The sequence below is a fragment of the Anser brachyrhynchus genome, assembly GCF_964034855.1.
Source record: "Anser brachyrhynchus genome assembly, chromosome: 1".
Taxonomy (NCBI): domain Eukaryota; kingdom Metazoa; phylum Chordata; class Aves; order Anseriformes; family Anatidae; genus Anser; species Anser brachyrhynchus.
Genome location: NC_137694.1, coordinates 53129926 through 53152262, shown reverse-complemented (window position 1 = coordinate 53152262; position 22337 = coordinate 53129926). Strand labels below are relative to the sequence as shown.

General features: G+C 44.1%; 1 protein-coding gene across 3 annotated transcripts in view; it reads left to right on the top strand.

The window, feature by feature from the left end:
• Window positions 1-4709: 4709 nt before the first annotated feature.
• TMTC2 (transmembrane O-mannosyltransferase targeting cadherins 2) overlaps window positions 4710-22337 on the top strand; it is a 253812-nt gene continuing 236184 nt past the window's right edge. Inside the window, exon 1 of one of the 3 annotated variants that reach the window (XM_080569816.1) lies at window positions 4710-4925. In XM_080569816.1, the coding sequence (XP_080425942.1) occupies window positions 4843-4925 (83 nt within the window). In that variant the 5' untranslated portion in view covers window positions 4710-4842. The remainder of the gene's footprint in view (window positions 4926-22337) is intronic. The other 2 variants (XM_080569814.1, XM_080569817.1) reach the window with 2 other exon arrangements.

Sequence of the window (22337 nt, the reverse complement as noted above, 5' to 3'; positions counted from 1 at the left end):
TTAAAAAGTAATTAGTGGGAAGGAGCTCCATTAGTCCTCATTACAAATGCTTTACAATTTAAAGCACTTCAGCAGAGTTGTCAAGGAATTGGGTTCATAATCTGTCCTTCTCTTCCTGATTCAAAGTAGATGTTTGATTCCAGATTGCATGTATGCTAAAGGAATGCCCTAATTGCCAGTGCTAATTGCTTCTAAAACAATGGCTCTTGCATACCATGAATAAATGGGTGTTCCTGTACTAAAATGAATTGGATGGGAAAGTGCCCTGTCATAAACTGCCCGACGTTGGTGCAGTTAGCAGCAGAGTTACAACATGACAGTTCAAATCCATTCTCCAGATTAGGCAAAGATATGTCGTGTCTCCTGTGCCCTTGGTTAATGCTCTGGTTGAAACAGAAATATCTGTCTGCCCTCCTGCATGCTCCTAACACACTTTGTCTCAGGTCTTGCAGGTATTAAGAGGCAAGAAAAGGCTTATTCTGATAACTGTGACATGGCTTTGGAATATGCTAAAGCTTTAAGCAACACAGCAGTGGTTTTTTTTGGGTAGTTCTCAAAATACCAAGAGACAGAAATCTGGATACATAGGGGACTTTAACTGTGTAGATTTAGGTACTTAGAAACTACAGCTGTCTCCATCATCTGATGTCAGTTAAGCAAAAAATCCACACTGGCACTTAAATCTAAAGCATAAAAGAATTCTCTGAAGAATGAGATATCCAAGTCCCTTTGTGGATTTTAGCCGTAAGTTTTCTGTGAAACTTTATCATTTTTAATCACAGCCATTTGGAGTAATCAGCTTCTTCAAGATATGCTCAACTGTGAGTTACATAAATGCTTTTGTATGTTAGGTGTATACAAGAAACTTACCTATAACTATCTTTTTTCTTCCTGGAGAGTCTGTGTAATTACATTAGGTCAAGCTAAAATTGCATTGGTTTTCTCTCTCTCCCTCTCTCTCTCTCTCTCTCCAGCTCTGCAGCAATACTCTAGCTCCACTGACTGATCTAAAGTAGGAACTGGTGCCTCCTGGAAATGTGCTTCCTTAGGAAATGTGTTCAGCTAAGATCTCTTCATCAGACGGATGCAAGTCCTGCACGTACTTTCTTTTTCTGCTTGTATTTAGGTTTTGGTGTTCTATTTCTTGCAGATTTCCGTGAGATTTTACTGTTTAGCAGTTGCAATGCATTTTTAGTTTACTTGTCATTGCTGGCGTCATTATTATCACAGCTTTAACAGAAGGAAAAAAAAAAAAAAGCAATGTCTCAAAGAAAGCAGAAATGCTGATCTGTTGAGAATTAATATTGTTTTTCCCAGCTTTGGACTACATCAGCATGACAGGAAAATGGCAGCTTAGATCCTGGTCCACAAAATCAAGCAATCTCTGTGAATCCTTAATTCTGAAAAAGGCACTTGGCTGAAACATTCTTCTCTACCCCACTTTCTCCTACTTTTGATAAAATAAGGTCGCTCATTCATGTAAGTATTCAACTAATTTGATTTATTTCCTCAGATAACACCAGCTTATCCCTGACTACTAACAACAGCAACTGCGTGGGTGTTTTAAGATGAACACAACTTTACATTTCTGCGCTCATTAAGTCACATCACTGGATGTAATTTAGGTTGTTCAAAATATGCACAATATTATATGATATTTATTTGATGATACCCAAGCATAAGAACTGGCCAAAACAAGACAAAACAAATAAACAAACAAATAAAATTCCACCGCATTATTCCTATAGCATTCCTATATAACATTTAATAATCAGTTGCCTCATTTTAATAACAATTCCCAGCTAGCCTTTCTCTTCTCAGATGCTCTGAGGAAGCTGGTACAAACATTTTCTACAAGCTCCAGCAAATGAACGCCGTGTATAGAAACTGAAGTGTCTAATCTAATCCGTTGAGGGATCTGTACCACATGCATTACCCTGACATTTAAGGTCTCATAGTCAGTGACCGCTTAACCAAATCTGTCACTGTGACAGACATGTATTTCTACACGCTGTGCCACAACTTAATCTTTCAGGCACGGTTTAGGTGGAGTATATTGTAGCACACTGACTCAGAATCTATAATGTATTTGATGAAGAAATTTCCCACTTGGTGCTAAAACAGATCCATTTTGAGGGCCATACCTGAAATAAAGCATATGAATTTTTCTGCTAAGCTATATGCAATAGATCAGCTGTTAGACTGCATAGTGCTAGTTATCTTCACAATTATTGTTACTATTATGTGTTGTTACAACCCTCCACCTCTTCCCTTTTCCCTGATACCAGCATCTGTGACAATGACTTTCTGGAAGTGAAGGTTATTTTGGAAATGGCTGCTTAGTGACACATCTGAACTTCTAAATTACCTCTTTTGATACCTTGTGATTACTGCACGTCATGCTGTAAATCTGCTGTGAGTCAGAATGTTATCTGACATCTCCAGATATTATAGTAAAATGTAACATTGCTCATAGCTCCAGTGCATTTATTATTTTAACTAACCAAAGAACAGATGGAGTTCCCCTAGCACACTTTGATTTCTACCCTCTTGTTCTCTCCAGCAGTGTTGTTTGCTTGTCAAGGCCAACGATTTTGATGCTGAACCTGTATTCAGCTCTCTGCACTGGCTCCTTCCACCTGCTGCCCCCAGCTCGGCCTGGTGTGCGAGGCCTCGGAGAGGCCAGGCGGAGCGGTATGCGCACACGTTGCCTTCTATTTCTTTCTACAAAGCAGGTTTCTCTCCACCCGAGAAAGCCCTTTCCATTGGGAGGACACTTATCCTTTGTTTATAGAGAGGAATGCTTCTGTGATACGCAGGCCCTGCAGGCTCCTGTGCGCGCAGCTGAATCCACGCGGCGGCTGGCTCAGGCTGGTGCGGCCCTGATGCTGCCTCTGGCCACCCGCGAGCGCCGGGGATGTCCAGCGGGGCAGGCTGTCCCCACAGTCCTCACAACTCACCCCACCCTCTGTTGACATTTGCTTCTATTACTCAGTGTCAGGCCTGGCTAAACGCTCTCGCCGGAGGATTTGTTTTGTTTCTCAAGCTCTCCTGCCAGCCCTCATCCACCCCGGCCAGGAGTCCTGCCTCTTTGAAGAAAAAGTCCATTTGCTCGTGATGGAGAAGGAGAGACTTCTGCCACTGTGACTCAGCAGCAGTTATGCTGCTTTTTAGGCAGTTTCTTAGGATGTTCCAGAAAAGGAGCCGTGTAAGCCTCGTGTGGAAGCTCAGCAATCCCACCGTGGCAAGGACTAAGCCGTGGCGGCTGGGATCTTGGCAGTAGGTCCAGAAACACATTGAGAACTGGTGTTTGAACGTCAGGATCACAGTTGCTCTGACAAAGCAGACCGACTCTTAAAATCTGGGTTACTGTGTTCTGTGCTTCAGGCTGAAAAGTTTAACGCGCAGTTCCCAGATCAATGTGATCCGCTAATGGGTTCAATAAGGCCCCTCAAAGCTTTAATATTCTGAACAAAATGCACCCTCCCCCCATGTCTGCAATTACTGCCACTGATGGTGATAACACACACCCCGAACCTAAGTAAAAGCAGCTGAGATGTTTGCGACACTTGGGGCAGACTTCACAAGAGCACTTTAAATGCTGCTTGAAAGAGGCCTTAATGCACTTAATATATCGTGATGTTGCAGTGAACAGCATTAAATAATCACATAGGGGAGAAAGGAAACTTGTTAAAAGCTCCCCAATTTATTATATGCAGCTTGATGCACAGGCTCCCATTCTTCTGGGACAGCATGATGTGCCACTTGATGGAAATCATGAGGGAACGGTTATAGAAACGCCTGGCTGGCACAAAGCGGAGGCGAGACTTAAAAAACTCTCGAAAAAAGGAAACAAGCAGCCTGACGGACCCGAACCCCTTCCGTAACTTCGTGCCTTCGTACCCCCTGAACTACTGAGGATGGTTTCAGGGCGTTATTCCCGCAGCCGGGTCCCCACATGGGACCTTTCCTGACCCCCCTCAGGCTGCGCCCTCCGCGCCTGGGGGGCAGGCACGGCCCCACTGCCCGCCTGCTTGCGGGGAGCCCGGCTCGCAGCGCCGCTCCCCTCGGGCAGCGCTCGTTTTCCTGCCAAGTTTCGGTGCTTTGCTTTCGGTTTGCCCAGCGGGAACCCCCGCGGGTGGACGTCCTGTCACCATGACCGGGGGGGGACCGGAACCTCAGGACAAGCGGGAGCGCGGAGACCCCGCTCTGCCATGGCATCCCGCGATGCGGGTCCTGTCTTTCCTGCTAACGAAGTGGGCTTGGGGGGAGGAGTAAAAAGGAAGAAAAGGGAAAAAAAAAAAAAGATGAAAAAAATAAAATAAAAAAACAAGAGGAAAAGAGCGATGGGAAAAGGAAGGAGAACCGCGCCAGGGAAAAGGAGAAAAAAAAGACAAAGGCTAAGAAGAACACGGGAAGAAAGCAGGGAAGCGGGGACGGAGGAACGAAGGAACGGACCCCGCACCCGCTCGGGCGCGCTGCGGCGGCAGCGGGCAGCCCCTGGCGGGGCGGGGCGGGCCGGGGCGGGGCGGGGGGCGGCCGGGGGGCGGCCCCGCACGCAGGCGCGCTGGGAGCCCGGGGCGCCCCACGCGGGCGCTCCCAAAGCCTCGGCGGCGGCGCCCGGCTCGGCTGCGAGGGGGCGCGGGCCGGGGCCGTGTTGAGGGGGGGCGGCCGCCGCCGCGCCCTGGTGCTGGGCTGTGCCCGCTGCCATGGGGTAGGGGGCGGCGGGGGGACGCCGCCGGGCTGCGGCCGCCGTTGGAGCGCGGAGCCGGGGGGCGTCGGCGGGGGGGTCGGTGCCGGGGGGGCTGCCCCGGTGCGAGCGCGGCGGCGGCGGGCGGAGAGATGGTCGCGGAGTTGGTGAGCGGCGCCCTGGGGCTCGCCCTGTACCTCAACACGCTGGGCGCAGACTTCTGCTACGACGACAGGTAGGGGGCACGGGGGAGGGATGGAGGGAAGGAGGGAGCTGCCCACCTGCCCCCAGCCCCCCGGGAGCCGCCGTCGTCGGGGGGGGCTGTCTGTTCCCCCCCCCCCCGCCGGTAGCACCCGGGGGGAAACCCCGGTTCGCGGCTTAGTCCGGGCGCGATTAAAACGGGTGCGTAATTAACACGTACCGGGGAGAGCGGCGCGGCTGGGTGAAGTTACGGACCGTGCTGGGGCGCTTCGCCCGCCGCCGGCGTGAACCCCCCCAGAGGCCAGCCCGGGGCTGCTTTGACAGCTCCGCGCTGGGTCCCGCAGCCCCCGCTCGGCGGGTGGTGCTGCTCGGGGCCGGGGCCCGAGCTGTCCCCGAGGCTGCATCCTTGGCCGGGCTTCTGCCTCGGTCCGAGGCAAAAAAAAACCAAACCCGAGCACCTGTCTGCAGCCCGCTGGTTGCTACCTCGGGGGTCTCCCCGGCCTGTCCCGCCGTGGTGCGGGGCGCTGCACCTGCTGCGCCGGGGCCTCGCTCTGCTCCAGCTTCGTCCTGCGCCAGGGCTGCGGCCACGAAGCCCCCCGTGCTCGGGTGGGTGCCGGGCACCACGTCCCGTGTGGATCCCGGCACCTCCGGCTTCGGTCCTGCAGGTCGCTGGTGTGAGCCTGAAGTCCTGCGAAGTGTCGTGGGCTCGTGTGAGCCTTCCAGTTACGGACGAGGGTTTTTATTGTTTAAACCTGCCTTAAACTTAACCTGCAACTTAAAACTTTATTCACCGATGGTAAAAGAAAAAAAAATCAACTGTTACTCTGACACACGAGGTCTGAGTTGGATCAATAGAAAGCAGCGAATATTTTGACACACTGACACTGTTTTAGACCCGCTTGTTTTAGTTAAGAGCTGCAGGAGTTGTGGAATATTTACGTAAACCCAAGTGGCATATGTTGCAATATTTAGGCAAAACTGGGTTGTTTAAGGACGTGCTTATAAGCCTGTCCTGCAGGCCAGTTCAGATTGGCTGGGGATAGAAGGCAGTTTGAAATACTACCTGATGTTATTGATGTGGAGGTCAGGGTTATTCTTGATCTTGCCTGAGCGTGCTTTAACACAGTTGGGAAGTGGGGATGCGTGAGCGTCGTCGAGGAACGGGTGGAAAAGGTAATCACGGCTGTATTCCTAATATTAATCCCACGCTATTTAAGAGGTGTTCCAAAGCAAGGCAGTGTTGGTATGTTTACCTTCTACCTAAAGAAAGTACTTCTCATTGTAACTAAGATTTAGGTATTCATTAGAGTGCTCTAAAAGCCAATTAATGGCAGTTTTGTACGCAGGGTCATCTAATTAGGATGCCTTTCAACTGCAGCCCTGGAAGGGGAAAGGCAGAAACGGCTGTTGCATGCTGGTAATTGTTGAACTAGAAATGGTTATCTATTCAAAGAGGCAAGGCTCTCAGACCTAAAGTATTCTTTTAACTGTAATCACAGAATCTCGCTGCCCTGCAGGAGCCTACTTGAAACGTAACGCTAGAAAAGGAGGTCGATGCTGGAGCTGCAGGACACAGCCCTCCATGTGGGAGATGGATCGTGCTACTAACTTTAAGTGAATCAAGATTGTGCATTTAAGCTAGGAACCTGCAATCTTTGTTTCAGGAGGGCAGCGTATTGCTATAGCTTTTTCTGCTTCCATTGCCATTATATTGAAATTACATCAGGCTGTTCTTTTTTTTTAATATAGTGATCAAGCTTACTATATAAAGGGTTTCTGTAATTGCGTTCTGTATATTTTTTTTAATGTAGGTTGGTTAAGATTAAGTGGCATCGTAAAAACTTCTTATAACAAAATCAATTTCCCAATGGTAAAACTTAATATTTTAGCGGCTGCACAGCACCAAACCAAAGACTGTATGGACAGTGATATAACAAGTTTGCTTGTAGTCTGGGGTTTATGACTTTATATCAAAGGATTCAATATTTTATTTCCTACCCTTCACCCAATTAAGCTGAAATTGAATTTAAGCTCTGAGGAAGTTGAGTAAAAAAAAGTACACATTCTCACTTTTCATCATGAGTCAACCTAACTTTCAGATGGACAGATATGTGGCATGAGTGTAATCAGTGTAAACATGATCTTTATAATCAATTGACATATTGATTATTTTAAATTAAAGTGACAGCTTCTAAATCTGAGAGCTAGTATAAAGAAGAAACACTGCCTTTTTTTTCCTTTGTGGACCTAGAAAATAAGCTTTTGTCACCCTGTTCCCTGCTGCTTCAATTTTCGCAGACAGCTGTGATATTTCCTAGTTACGTGTGTAGATTATTGAGGGGGGGGGGGAGAATCTTCCTCCACCAACCTCCTTGTTAATTTAGGAACAAATATATTTTCCATTCTCTTTTTGCATATCTGTTTTAGAAGAGATGAATGTGGGAAGAGGGGTGGAAATATTTTGATGTTCAACTAATGCCACAGTGAGCTCACATGGCATGCTAATAAAGCTTTATTTATTGCAGAGCAAAATCATTTTGGAAACAATAAGGAGGGGTAGGGAGAAATGCAATTTCCATTTCTACGGAAGTGTTGAAGATCTTCACTATTGCGCTGAGTTAAATCCAGATTCCTGCCAGATTAAGGGGGGGCTAATCTCTAGTCACTGCATATACCGTCCTTGTTTCATGCTAATGTCTACCAGTATTACAGGAGGGAAACCTATGGCTGCAATTAGGCTGGCACCCTGGCATTATTATTTTCCTTTGCCATTTAAGCCCACCCCAAAGCAGGCAGTTTGACCTGCGGGTGCCTTGCGTTGAAGCTGTGGTCCTTCGCATGACCTGTGCTAAGTAAGACAGGTCCCTGTCAGTTTGTAGCTGAGGTATGGAAGATTTAGTGCTCCAAGTATCCCGGGGTCATACGCTGCTGCTACAGCGCGCATGTCAAAAGCCACTCATCCGTTGAGGTATTCCATTGTACTCCCAAATGTGAGAAGAAAGGCATAGTTTAAGGAGGGTGTTAGTAGAAATCTATAACCTCCAGTGGCGTATTTTCTCTGTGGCCCGCTGTATGTATTTTCCAGAGCACCGATTTTGTCAGGCTTGTCTGCCTCTATGTAGGATGCCTCCATGAGATGTGGTAGCACTGACCACATTTCTGTAGCTTGTGCTGTGTTCAGTAGGCCTGAACGGGGCAGTCTAGCTGATGGTAGAAACGGCATCAGGCAGCCTTGTTTCAAAGTCAGAGAGCAGTATTACAAGCTGCATTGAAGAAATTCTAATGAATGCCTTCACAGTGCAGCATCAAACTAGCATAATTTAAAAACAGGCTGAGGCTGTGCCCATTGCACAGTACCTCTGTTGGGTCTGACACATGAGAATTAATCTAGCAAGTGACCCAAATACAGGCTCTAGAAGAACAAGTGTAAGTACACCGGGGAAAATTACTTGCCATCTGTTTCCTTGTTGTATGTGTATATTTGATTATTAATTTACATTTGTGATTTTTGTGGCTCCTTTTTGTCATCTGCTCTCCATTTCTCAGCACCAGGTGCATTATCTCCAGCAGCTTGCAATAGATCCAGTTCTCAGGAGGCTGCAGTCTCTTCAGTGTCAATAGTGAGGCTGGTGGTCAGTAAAAATGGGAAGAAGACATTCACAATTTCTCTGCAGTGTTTTCCCATTGTCCCTCCTCTACTCTCTTAAATGTGCTAATTTCAAGTGACCCTAAAGGTAATTTGTGTATGAAACATGGCCTTGTATGTGCTGATAAAGCAAAACATAATGCAGAGAAGATGCATGAGTAACTGAGGCAATGTGGTTTTCAGCTATTGTAGTTAAGGATCAACCAAGCAAACCAGTAATTGACTGTCTAATGGGATGAAGCTGGCATGATAATGTTCTATTACTGTGATACCTGTTCTATTTTAAACGGTGAACATCTAAAAGTGTATTTGGCTTTAGCTTTAAAAAACATTTATGCATAAAAATTTTGTGTTGAATAAAACACCTTAATCAAAATGTGAAATCTGTTTCCTCAAGATATATATAATTTTTTCCAGTAGAGATGCTCTAGTATAGAGATTTTTTGAAGCAAAAAAGAAATTGTCCTCGCAGGCTTTATTTTAAGATTTCTGTTGCATATATATCACTAACATAAACCGTGTCACTTTTGGTAGGTGGTTCAGAGAATAAATTCATTACCGTTAGCAGACGGAGAGTCTCCCTGAGTCACTGGCGGGATGCATCTCATCTGCAGGAAGTTCTTCCAGCTCACAATGGAGTTACAAATTCAAATGATCCACTTTCTCCTGCATCTCCCATATGTATTCCAGCTGCACTTCTGAATCCTTTAAGTTTGCCAGAGTGAAAGTTGCTCAAAAGGCACAGAAGTCTCTCATCTCAATTTGTTAACCATCTGATAGCTGCAAGAATGCTGAATTAGAGTTCCTTTGCCTCCCTCATCTGGAAGTTTGCCTTTTCCTTGTTGGCTGCTAAGATTATTTTTTTTTCTGTGAAGTTGTCTGAAGCAGGCTTTGCTGTTTGTTTATGGAATTTCTTTTCTTTAGCTGAAATATTTGATGTTTAAGCTGTAGATGTGAGCCTGTTGGCAACCTGTGGAGAAAGTTGCTCCAAATTGGAAAAACAGACTAAATTTTAAGAGAGAGATGCTTATTCTCATTGTTACTCATGTAAAACTGAATCTGTTTCTTGGGCCATGCTTATGGTTAGATTTTTATCTTTTTTTTGAATTATTTTAAAGGCTTGACACATCACTTGGATCAACTGTCTTTTTCTTTTATTTTTAAACTGTCATCCCTAATTTCTTTGTCAGAAATGGTTGATTGAAAGATGGATTTATTTTACCTGGAAATCTGTACCTTATGCCAGAAGTTCTTTGTTTTCTGATGCTTTGGCCCCCAATTTCTGTGGTTTTTTTTTTGTTTGTTTGTTTTGTTTTAAATTTCTCTTGGTTGCAGAAGTCTATTGTTGGCCTTTGAGGCTTGGCAAATGTTGAACCTCCCATGCTTTCCCACCTGGGGTGACTGATTCATATAAACCCTCCTTACTGTCCTTTAAAATGGGAGCTCATGGGCAGGCTAGTTAAGTCAGGATGACCATGGCATTTTGTTTCAGTTCTAGATCGGGCTCTGAAGTCACATACCTATAGCCTCAGGATAGTCCTCTAGACATGAGATGTGTATGTCTATGGCTTGCATGGATGGTCCCTCCCAAGTAAGCAGCAGAGGGTGCAAATCCTATAATTACTTTCCCAGTTTCATGCTCCAAACTCTATGCTGAACTGTTTTTCTCTAAAGCCTAGCCTATTGCTGAATGAAACTTGAAGAGACAAAGGACATGTTTTTTTTTGGAAACACACCTGGGATATTACTTAACAGGTTGACTCAGTTTGTTCCATCAGTACAGTCAAAACACCTTGCAGACTTACAAAATGGTCATCTACAAAGGTAGTGGTAGGTACTTAGGCTCTGCCCTCTCCTGATGGCACAGCACTCATATTTGACAGCTTCTTGCAGAACAAAGAAACCCAATGGATTGCAGGGATGGCAGTTGAGGATCAAGTAGCGTGTCAAACTCTATTTCACTTTGAGGAAGAAGAAAACTACTAAACCAAGCATTATGATGCTGATGAAACTTGGTCATCCAGCCCGTGTGGAGAGGGATCACTGGCCGTTATGTTCTGATGTTTGGCACACCAGTGATTCTTGGCCTTCGAAAGGGAAAAATGTAGAAGTATCTTCCTTGAATGTTAATCCTTGTGTTACCTAGATATACTGGGTTTACGTGGCAAGGTTTTGATAGCCTGGAGAGATGGGTGGGTCTGCCTGGGTGGCCTCTGTGAGCAGAGCTCATGTCAGATCAGAGCCAGCTCCAAAAGGGATGTGCCACTGGCACATGAGCCAGTGAGTGACATTGGTTGTGGCTCTGTGAGAGTGGATTTAAGAAAGGGAGAAAAAACCAACAACCACCAGCTGTGCAACAACAGCATGGAGAAGGGGGTGAGAAGCAGCCCTGCAGACACCAAGGTCAGTGCAGAAGGAGGGTAGGAGGTGGTCCAGGCATGCAGCAGCAGTTCCCCTGCGGCCTGTGGAGAGGCCCCTGGTGGAGCAGGCTGTCCCCCTGCAGCCCATGGGTCCCACACGGAGCAGATCTCCACGCTGCAGCCCGTGGAGGAGCCCCCGGTGGAGCAGGTGGATGTGGCCTGGAGGAGGCTGCGGCCCATGGAGAGCCCCCGCAGGAGCAGGCCCCGGGCCGAAGCTGCAGCCCGTGGAGAGGAGCCCACGCAGGAGCAGGGGGGCTGGGGGACCCATGCTGGAGCAGTTTGGTACAGACCCATATTGGAGTGGTTCTTCAAGAGCTGCTGCACGTGGGCAGCCCACGTAGGATCAGTTTGGGAAGGATGGCATCCTGTGGGAGGGACCCCATGTTGGAGCAGGGGAAGAGCATGAAGATGAAGGAGTGGTAGATTACAAAGTGTTAGGGACTGATCACAACCCCCATTCCCCTGCACTGCTTGGGAGAAGGGGAGAGGGGAAGGTGTGTTCGGTTTGCTTTCAGTTTCTCACTGCTCTAATCTGTTAGTAACAGGCAATAAATTACATTAATCTCCCTGCACTGAGTTTGTTTTGCCCATGATGGTAATGGGTGAATGATCTCCCTGTCCTTATCTCAACCCTTGAGCCCTTTTTCATCATGTTTTTCTCCCCCTCCTCTGTTGAGGAGGGGGAGTGAGAGAGCGGCGTGGTGGTGCTGAGCTGCCCGCTGATGTGGAGCCACGGTGCTAGGACACTGGGAATTATGTTAGCCTTTGTTTTCTGTTGGCTTTAGGAGGAGATTTTTCAGGAATAGTGGGAGGTTTCAGCTGGGGGTAAGACATTTACTGTCTTCACATCCCTTCTTTCCTTCATCTCATCTCTTTAATTGCTGTTTGTTTTATTGGAAGCACTGTGCTTTCAGCATAAGCTATTTTTTCATATCTTTTTTTTTCCAGTGGTTTATACAAATGGCCCATATACATGCTGCAAAACCTGTTACAAAATCAGTGTAGTCTCTAAAAGAGTGTGTAGGAGTGCATGCAGTCAGAACAGTAAATAGAACAGCAGACTTTTGTTTTATGCCTAAAACTGGAGACAGAGTCAATTCTGGCATCTGCCTTCCAGCAGGGAGCTGGACGAACTTCCCTTTGGAGTCTGCCACAGCGGCTCCTGAATTTGTTTGTGGGGTCACTATGTGCTGTGAGTGTTTCCCCCTCTCTAGCAGTGAAGCGCGTTGGCCTCAGCACTGCTTCTAGCCCAGGAAGCCCTGGGACGAGAGGTGACTGAGGGAAGACTTTCCACATGGTGGTACAGACCATTACTGTGGTAGGCAACTGGACTGGTCTGTGGCATCCCCTGTTACTCGGTTATACTTGTATGGCTCTCTTCTTTGCGTGGCCTTTTACTCTGCTACTTTGAGAAGGCAGTTAGGTCCAGGTATAAATCCAGATGAAATGCTCGCTTTCTGGTCACTGGAATAGCTTTCCTAACCTCAAATAACACCGTGTATTTCTCTCACTGAAGTAGAAGGAGCCTGTGCTGGCTTCAGTGGGACGCTGTGAGTGCAAGAATACATTTGGGGTTGTTGTTCTGTAGGTTGTCAACCCTCTGCTACATAATCTTTTTCATGCTTAATACTTTTAAAAACCACCACCACCAATAAAAAAAAACCTTTTTATTTTCAAATAAAAAACACTTGAAGGAATACTGTGCCTTGTCATATCCTCTCATTTCTGTCAGTTATGTGAAGGTGAAGGTGCAATCATGCCTTTGCTTGTGCTCGATACTGTATTTATTTGATTTGAATGCTTAGTGCGTTTGCAGTGTTGATTGTTTTAATTATTTTAATAACAAGGTGAAGAAGAAATTAGGCTCAGAAGTGAGGCATAGGCTCAGAAATAAGGCTTCTTAAGATACTGCATCATTTTGTGAGTTATTCATCAGTCCTCTAGATACCACTAAAATAAGAAGATACTTGTTTTCTTGGATGAAGACTGTTTATTGACCTGGCTGTCCTTGTTGATGCCGGAATTTCATAAGTGAATCATCCTGGGCAACTCCTGGAAATTGGATGTGAAGCTTTGTTTGGAAGTTTGGTTTGTGGGTCTCTAGCAAGGATGTTCTCATTCTGCCCGCCCCCCCCCCCCCCCCCCCCTTTTGACCTACCATATCTCCCCCCAGCAAATCCAATGCCAGAAAGGAAGAAACACGTTATGGTTCCTGAGCAAATACTTCTGGGAGTGGTGTACATCTATTTGTGTATTTCCTTGCTGAAAAGCTGTGAATTGTAACAAGAATTTCCTTGTAATAAATTCCGTGGAGCTTCAGTGCATGTTCTTTGTTTTCCCCAAACAATTTCAGTTGTACTTGAGGAAAATTTTAAAGCTTTTTTTTTTCCCTTGGAGGAAAGGAGGATCGGTCTTGCAAAATTAATGCTAGTTGCAGAAGAAAGGTTTCATTCTTTAATTAATTATTTGTAATTAAACTTCTGATCTCTTTACATTTTTATAATTAAAGCAGAAGAAAATTAAGGCTTTTAAAAAGTCCTTTGATCTGAATTCGGGTTGCAGTGCCAAAAAAAATAATTTAAATGCTGCATGGCTATATAAATAAAGCTTGCAGAAAGAAAAAGTGTGAAGAGAATGATGAAAAATTTTAATCAAATAATAATCAAATAACATTGCATTTTTGTGTGTAGCAACTTTTTTTGGTAACACAAGCAGTTCTTTATAGCTTCCTTTTAACACCAGTATACTTGAATAAATTTTGTATTGTGTATGAGAAGATGTAGCTGTATGTTCTACTCCATTTCACAGTACATTACTCATCTCTTATATGTAAACTGCTTGAATTGTTAAAGATCATAGTATTTCTCTTTAATAAACACCATGCATCCTGGAGAATTGTTGGTTTTTTTTTTTTTTTTAAGAAGACAGATGTCACTGTGAGGGAAGGCCAGAAAGTAAATTGCTGCTTGTATTGCTGACCTCCCGTTAAAAAAGCAAACTCCAAGCTGGATCCCTTCAGAGCGCCATGTAGGCTGCCTTTTGCTGCCAGCCATCTTCATGCCCTTCTTGGTCTTTGCAGTGATTGCAGGAATCGGCTCTGCACCAGGTCTGTGGTGCCTGAGTTAGCGTTGCGGCACCCTGAGTGTGGTTATGGGGCGTATGGAGAATTGCTGGCATGGGGAACCTGAGATGGAAGCTATACCCACCCCACTAGGCCTGGGGTTGCGTGTCTGGATGTGCCTTGAGCTACTGTGCAAGCCGTTACATCTCATACTGCTTCTGTTTCCCTTTTCCCTCTTTCTGCTTGTAATGTGATTGCAAGCTCTTGGCAGCCAAAATTGCATCTTTGATATGTATGTTGCATTGGTTGGTTCAGCATGATAAGGGCATCTGGCTGTTTTAAAAGGATGGCTTGGACTTAAAGGAAGGAAGCTTAATGGAAGTCAATGTATGCGTGTTCCTTTTTCCATAAAGTTGCTGCTTATCCACAACATATTGGCCACAGTGCTGTGGGATTTTACCTAAATGTTTTGTAAAAAGCATCTCTCTAACTCTGTTTTGATTCATGTTGAATCAGTAGGTTTGTATGCATTCAAAATAAAATCTTGAATTATCCTGATTTATGATGGACCTAGGTGCTTGGAGCTTTATGGCTGGCTGATATAGGGTTAAAACAAGAAGGAAGGATTACATGTCCGTGCAGCAGGAAGCTAGTTTGTCCTCTGGAATTTAAAGCCTGCTTTTAGCACTTGACAAAGAAAATAATATAAGGATATTAAGAAAAAAGTAGATGTTTATAACCAAACAAAATTGATTTGCTGAGATACAATAAACCTGTGAGAGATTCTGCAGGTAATTCTTCTCCTGCAGGGGACAGTCAGCTCTTTCTTTCATTCTTCTTCTAAATGTTCCAATTTCAACCGTTATATGTAATCTCTTCCAAAAATAGTTAAAGGCCACCTCATCTAGGGTTTGGGAAACTGTCTGGTGAGGTGGGAAAAAGATTACACAAAGAAAATAAGGTTCAAGGAGTATTGGCTTTCACTGGCTTTTGTGCTACATACCTAATCCACTAGTGTGTAATGCTAAGAAGTATTAATATTTGATGTTTTATACTCTTGAAAAGTGATAAAAATACCAACTGTATAGGAATTGCAGTGGTGTTTTGTCCATCTGATGCTAAGATGTGTGCTCAACCTACTGTATTTCAGAGCTGTTGACTTGATGTGATTGGGAGTCAGCTGTTTTTGCAGGAAAAAGAAAGTTTGGTGCTCTTCATACTCTGTAGGTCTCGGTGCTCCTTGAGGTTAGTGCTGGAAAAGGAGTCTTGTCTAAGCAGGAAAATTGCATGGTACAGACAGGTCTGCAGGTGCCATGGTGATGAGTATGATACACGTATGTTGAAAGGCTCTGACGCAGTAGCTTGAAGCAAGGTACCACCCTGTTAGGCACAGTTTCCAAAAATCACATGCCGTGCGTGATATTTAAATCTACCTACCTGACTCTGTGCTTGGCTTGTTCTGAACATCTTGTAGTCTGAAATTTGTGGATTTTGTACAGTAGCTTCTTATAGGTGAGGAGTTTCAGTTTATGTTCGCACTGTGCTAGTTGATAATAGTGTGAAAAAGTGCATGAGCTCGTTTTGCAGCGAAAGGTTTAAATGTCAGTTTCTTACTGCTGAATCCCAACATGTTACAGCCCCTTTTTCTGAATAAGTGATTCTAAAGCATACAAATAAAATGCTGATACGCAAGTACATGTAAGTATGGAAAAGCTCATGGGATTCTGGCATAAACGCTGTTATTAAAGGCTATGTCTCATTCTTTCTGTAAATATGTAAGAAAAATATAAGTGATTTGGATGAGATTTTTCAGTGATGGGTGAGATTAAAATCAGTTTTTGAGAAGCTTTACTTTCATCTGGCCTAGTGTAATTTAAACAATACTGCTTAAAAGTGTAAGTTGCACTTGATCGCCTTAGCGTGGGCAAGGCTGTAGGGACATCTGTTCATTGTGTAGCACAGTGGGAGTGATGGCTGAGTGTTCTCGCTTGAACAACAGCCCTGAGAACACTTTATTTTGCATACCTCCTTAAAGATAAGAAGTCACGGGGAAGCATGTGTGTAGAGTATAAGAAAAGCACAATATCATACTTTATATGCTGTATTATGTGGCTGAGAAGATACTGGTGAGTGGAGAGTATTTGTTTTCCATCCTTAGTTTTCATGGAATCCTATATAAAATGCGTGAGGTAGCAGAACGCTGTCCTGCTAAGGAAGAGCAGATACTGTGATAATTCATAGCATGAGCCTGAAATCATGCCAGTTAGTCCTTCGCCAAGGGTAAGTGATCACACTTGGAGAATAAGCTGCTCAAGGAAGATTGCTTATCATGCTGTATTTTGTTTTGTAAAATGCAAAAGAACCCTGTGCGTAGCAGGACAGTTGCATTTAATATGCATATTTAATTGCACATATAATAACGGACATTTTTCATCTTAGTTGTACTTGCAGTGTTATCTTATGTCTGCGCCAACAGCGCAGGTCATGGAGGGAGTGAAGGGATGGACTGCAATCAGCGAATCTTCCAACAGAGTGATTAAATTAGTATCAAATTATGCCCTCAGGAATTTCTAAACTCATAAATATAGTAAGCAGTATGGTAATCAGAAAAAAGCATGTTTTTTTTCTAGTCAGAGTCTTGGTTTCTTTAGTCATTGTTCTGAATTTCAGCAGGATCTCGTGTACAACAGTAACTTTTGCTGTTTTACTTTCTGCAGCAAAAGATCTGTGTTGACTTTGCAGTTTTAATTTTTTTCTGCTGAGGGTTACAAGTTAGGTACATGGGTCACCTTTCACTATCTGTTCTAAATAAAACTAAATGAGGAAGCAAATGCAGAGATTATATTTCAGCTGTTGCTTCAGGAACTGACTAAACGTTGATTTAATTGAATTCAATTTAGACTGGTTGAATGTTGCTGCTGTTGTAATTAAAGAAAGAAAACTGCAGCTAACTAATCTGTTTTTCTGTCTCTTGTACCTGCCTGAAATTTATTCTTTTTCTAAGTACAAATGAGCAAGTATCCAGCTAAGCAAAATCAGTCTTTGTGCCTAGATGATTATGCACTAACTATTTCGTGCTTATTGGAATGGAAAACATTAGCAGATTGGAGAGGATGAATGGCCCGCTTAATAATATCCAAGAAGGAAGAAAAATGACTTAATAATCTGCTTTAGTGATGATCTGTTTATTGCATCCTAATTTAGATAAGGTCAAGATAAAAGTAAATCATTTTGTATGTCCTACGTGTCAGTAAGAGATAAGACAGCAACACAGGCCTCAGGTTTGCCTGAAGACTTCTCTCTTTACAAACGCCTGGACATGTGTTCAGCTTTTCAGATGTAAATACTCCCATTAGATGAAATCTTGGTCCAACTGGAGTCGATGGTAAAACTCATGGCAATTTAAATAAGGCTAGAATTTCATGAATGAGTTCAGTGAGACTACTTGTACGCATAAAGTTAAACACATGGCTAAGTGTTTGCCTGATAGAGGGCCCACAAGGATACAGGAATAAGACCCTTGCGATGCAATTTGAAGTCTGACCTGCCTTGCTGTTGGGTGATGGAGAGCTGCAGTGAGGAAGTAGGTGAACCTTTTGGGCATAAACAAACACAGAGTATATAAAACATCATAAATAACTACAATTCATAAAACGCTTGGTTGGTCCTAAATAATGAAGCAATGAAAATGTTTATGGGCTGTGCTTGTTCTTGTAATATATTTTTATTTTATATTTTTTGGCACAACTGCATGTAAGGAATTAGTATCATTATTATGCTTTGTTATTCAGAACTACTTGGTAGTGGGTGCAGCTTTCTTTTGGAAGGGGAAAGAGGCAAGATAAAAGTCACAGCACAGCCCCTCACCCTCATACTCAGTCACAGGAGTTGTGAAATGTTTGATAATTATGTCAGTTGTTGTAGTTGTCATGTATATTAACTACTTAATTTCATGTCATGCCCGGTAAAGAAACACTCTGTGCATTATCATAACTTTGACGGCTCTCACCATCTGAGGCTCTCCTCTCCAGATGTTTCACTGTTTTGCAAATTTGATTTGGAGCTGCCTGTACAGCAGAACAACTGTCACATATATTAACAGACCACTATCTCTCTCTTCGTGGAGAATATCTTTGCAGAGCCTAGTTTCATGTTTCTTGGCGACAAATACTATTTGAACGACGGCCTCCTTAATCCTCTGAGATTTAGATATGTGCAATTTTCCAGGTTTTTAAGGGAGTCCTAATTTACATTTCATAACACATACACAACCAAGCAATTAGCATGAAGTCTTACGGCAGCCTGACAGTCCTTTGTGCCTATGGAAACAGTTACACAATGGTGCATGTGCAAATAATGTTATCAGGTGCCCTTTGTGTGTGTTCACCCGTTTTACCTAGAGTATACTAAAAAGCTGCAGCCTAATTCTCATTTAAATAAAGCCCGTTCTATTGTAAGATGAACTTGCATAAAGACAGAAACATCAAGGTCTTAAGAAAATAATAGTTGCTATTCATTCTTTTAAATGGCTTCATTTTGGCATGCTGTTGATGATATTTTTTTCTCTGAGTATGGCATTATATGCTGGTGCCAGGAGGAACATCACCCCAGTGGGGAGGTTAGATTCAGGCTGTAACCTTTCCTTTGTCCTTGCTATCTCTCCTTACAGGTGGATGCAGAACCTTGTTCTTCCTCCAGGTTGGAGACTAATATTCCCTATATTTCTGGAGAATGGAGGTGAACACACCTGCTACATGATCCTGCTGATTACGCTGCCTAGTTGCTGTTGGGGAATAGGGAGTTGTAGTGGGCAAGTACAAAAACAGGTGAAGTGGCGAGGCAGCGGGAGATGTACCACTGGGACAGAGCTCTTCAAACGTTGTGTGCAGAGGTGTCTGGGGTAAATGCTTTCTCACTTCTCATTGAGTGTTTGGGGTTCTTAAGCTTTGTTTTTTATTTTTGTTTCATACTGATAAGAAACTGAGGCAACTCCTTTCATTTCAGTTGTATTATCACAGAATCCTCTAGGTTGGAAGAGACCTACAAGATCACCTAGTCTAACCTCTGACCTAACACTAACAGGTCCTCCACTAAACCATATCACTAAGCTCTACATCTAAACGTCTTTTAAAGACCTCCAGGGATGGTGACTCAACCACTTCCCTGGGCAGCCTATTCCAATGCCTAACAACCCTTTCAGTAAAGAAGTTCTTCCTAACATCCAACCTAAACCTCCCCTGGCGCAACTTTAGCCCATTCCCCCTAGTCCTGTCACCAGGCACGTGGGAGAATAGACCAACCCCCACCTCTCTACAGCCTCCTTTAAGGTACCTATAGAGAGCAATAAGGTCACCCATGAGCCTCCTCTTCTCCAGGCTGAACAATCCCAGCTCCCTCAGCCGCTCCTCGTAAGACTTGTTCTCCAGACCCCTCACCAGCTTCGTTGCCCTTCTCTGGACTCTCTCGAGCACCTCCATGTCCTTCTTGTAGCGAGGGGCCCAGAACTGAACACAGTACTTGAGGTGCAGCATCACCAGAGCCGAGTACAGGGGCACAATCACTTCCCTAGACCTGCTGGCCACACTGTTTCTTATGCAAGCCAGGATGCTGTTGGCCTTCTTGGCCACCTGAGCACACTGCTGGCTCGTATTCATCTGACGATCAACCAGTACTCCCAGGTCCTTCTCTGCCAGGCAGCTTTCCAGCCACTCATCTCCCAGCCTGTAGCTCTGCTTGGGGTTGTTGCGCCCCAGGTGCAGGACCTGGCACTTGGCCTTGTTGAACGTCATGCAGTTGGCCTCAGCCCATCGGTCCAGCCTATCCAGATCCTCCTGCAGAGCCTTCCTACCCTCGAGCAGATCGACACACGCACCTAACTTGGTGTCATCTGCAAACTTACTGAGGGTGCACTCGATCCCCTCATCCAGATCATTGATAAAGATATTGAAGAGAACTGGCCCCAGTACTGAGCCCTGGGGGACTCCACTAGTGACCGGCCTCCAACTGGATTTGACTCCATTCACCACGACTCTTTGGGTCCGGCTACCCGGCCAGTTTTTATCCCACTGTGTAGGGAGTGGTGCATTAGGGTGCTTCAGGAGCACTCAAGAAGAGATTTTCTCCTCCTGGAAGCTTCAGACTGAAGGGGATGAGAAGAGCAATGCATAGGAAAGAGACAGCATATGCATAGTATTCCTGCATGTTAGTGTTTGTGTTGTATTTGCAGGTACAAGAGCCATGTACAAGTTAAAGTGAGGAAAGGTCTGGAAATAGGAGAAGCAACGCAGAAGATGTAATGGAGAAGGGAGAAATGAGTTACGGCCTTGGTGGTGGTTAGGTGCGTGGGATGCAGAGGAGAGGAAAATTGCCCTCAGTATGTCAATGCTGCTGCTGCATTTGCTGAAAGAGACATTAGCCCTGGATTTTGGCAGTCTCAACTGTTTTTGCTGTAGCAAGCCAGGCTGGGTCAAACTGCTTAAACCAAGGATGCTCGCTTCGCCGAAACAAATCTGAGATCGATCACGTCATTAGCATGACTAACAGGTTGAAAAGGGGTAGCTGCTTGTGGTGTAGGTGGTGATGAGCAGTTGGTGGTGATAATCTGATCAGACCGTACCAGTGAAGTCTGTCCAGAGAGGTCTCCTTGGATTTCACTTTTTGCCTTTCACGAGTTTTCAGCTTGCTCTTCTAACCTGTTCTCTTTCTCTGTCTCCCTGGGTGGTTTTCTCCTCTCATGTTTCCTACAATGGAAAGCTAATAAGACATATACAGAAAACAGACGCTGGAACCAAAGTAGGAAAAATGAGCAATGGTTTAGTTAATAGAGTTTGGCCCTTTCAAGGAGAAAGACACAATGTAGACTAAAAAAAGAGATAAATTGCTTGGGAAAGGAAAATGGATAAAACAATGTGGCTGAAGACAGAGGCCCAAGTGTTACTGCACAAAAATTAGATTGCTGCAGAAGCTAGGGTTTGTGGCTGCCTTGTTTGGCTATTCCTTACACTAAGTCCTAGTTTGGGACAGACAGCGACGATGCAAAGCACTGTTGGTTTTGGCTGGTTCTTGCCAAGGCCGCTGTGTGGCTAATGAAGCGCTAGATTTTAACCTAGTCTTGGCAATAGCGGTTTGAATGGAAGGCCAGACCGAACTATCAGCAGTGATGATGCTATTTTTAGGGACATGTTTGTGAAGAAATACTTGATGATAAAGAGCTATAGAAACTCTTGGAAAGTGGCACTGTGTTTGTACTTTGAATGTTTAAAGAAGTTTTCAAATCCTTATCAGCATGAGAACGGACTGTGAATTTCAAACATAGAATTGCACAGCATGTGGCATTCATTTATAATCCCATTATTAGATTAAATGTTATGAATTAAGCAAGTACTCTTTTCCCTGTGTTTGCTTAGGCTCTTGTTATAGAAGGCAAACGTGCATTTGAACTACCAGGTAAATAGACTTTGCTTTTTCTTTTTGGACTTCGTCTTCTTTCCTATAATGTCTACACCTTTAAGGACAAAGGCAAAAATTTAATCTTCACATTAAAGAATAAATGATTTGTAAAGACACGTTATAGCCCAGGCCTCTAAGACTTGTGGACTGAAAATGGAAACATAACCACAACTAGCGTATTCCGAGACCAGTTCAATGTGAAGTTTTACTGATATGTTCAGGGGATGCTCTTGAGAATGTCGAATGAACCTTTAAAAGATTTCCTGCATTTGCCTGCATATTGTCTGGCTTTTGGTGCTGGCACGAGCCTGGTAGAAAGCATGATGTAGTTAGAATTCTGTCAATTTATTGTGAAAAATAGAATAGTGGTCATTTTTTTTCCCCTCACACTTGGTGGTTCGTACATCTCCCTCTCTGATTTTAAAGCAGGAGGGAAAATACACTGAGATTTTCAAGTTAACATTTTTTTTTAACACACCATTTTATTAGATGGAAGGGATACTTTAGAACTGTTTACAGCCAGTGTTCACCTTTAGCTGATACAGTAATCCTTATAATACATCCATGTTCTGTGTATCAAGTGTGAGATCCAGGCTTTGAACGTAGTGGTGTGGGAACAATCTGCTCACACAGATGAGCCAACAACAGCTACAAAGTAGTAGTGACTTGGCAGTGCTGCGCGCACCACAACTTTTGGTCAAGGTGCTAGGGTGAAGTCAATTCAAGTGGTAAGTGTTGTCTTTTGAATACTGCTATTATATAATAAGAATGGTTATACATGAAACTAAAAATAATAATAAATCGTGGCCATTCAAGACAGCTAATGCTTTTTATAGCACAATTTCATCATTTGTTTTGGTGTATAGTTAA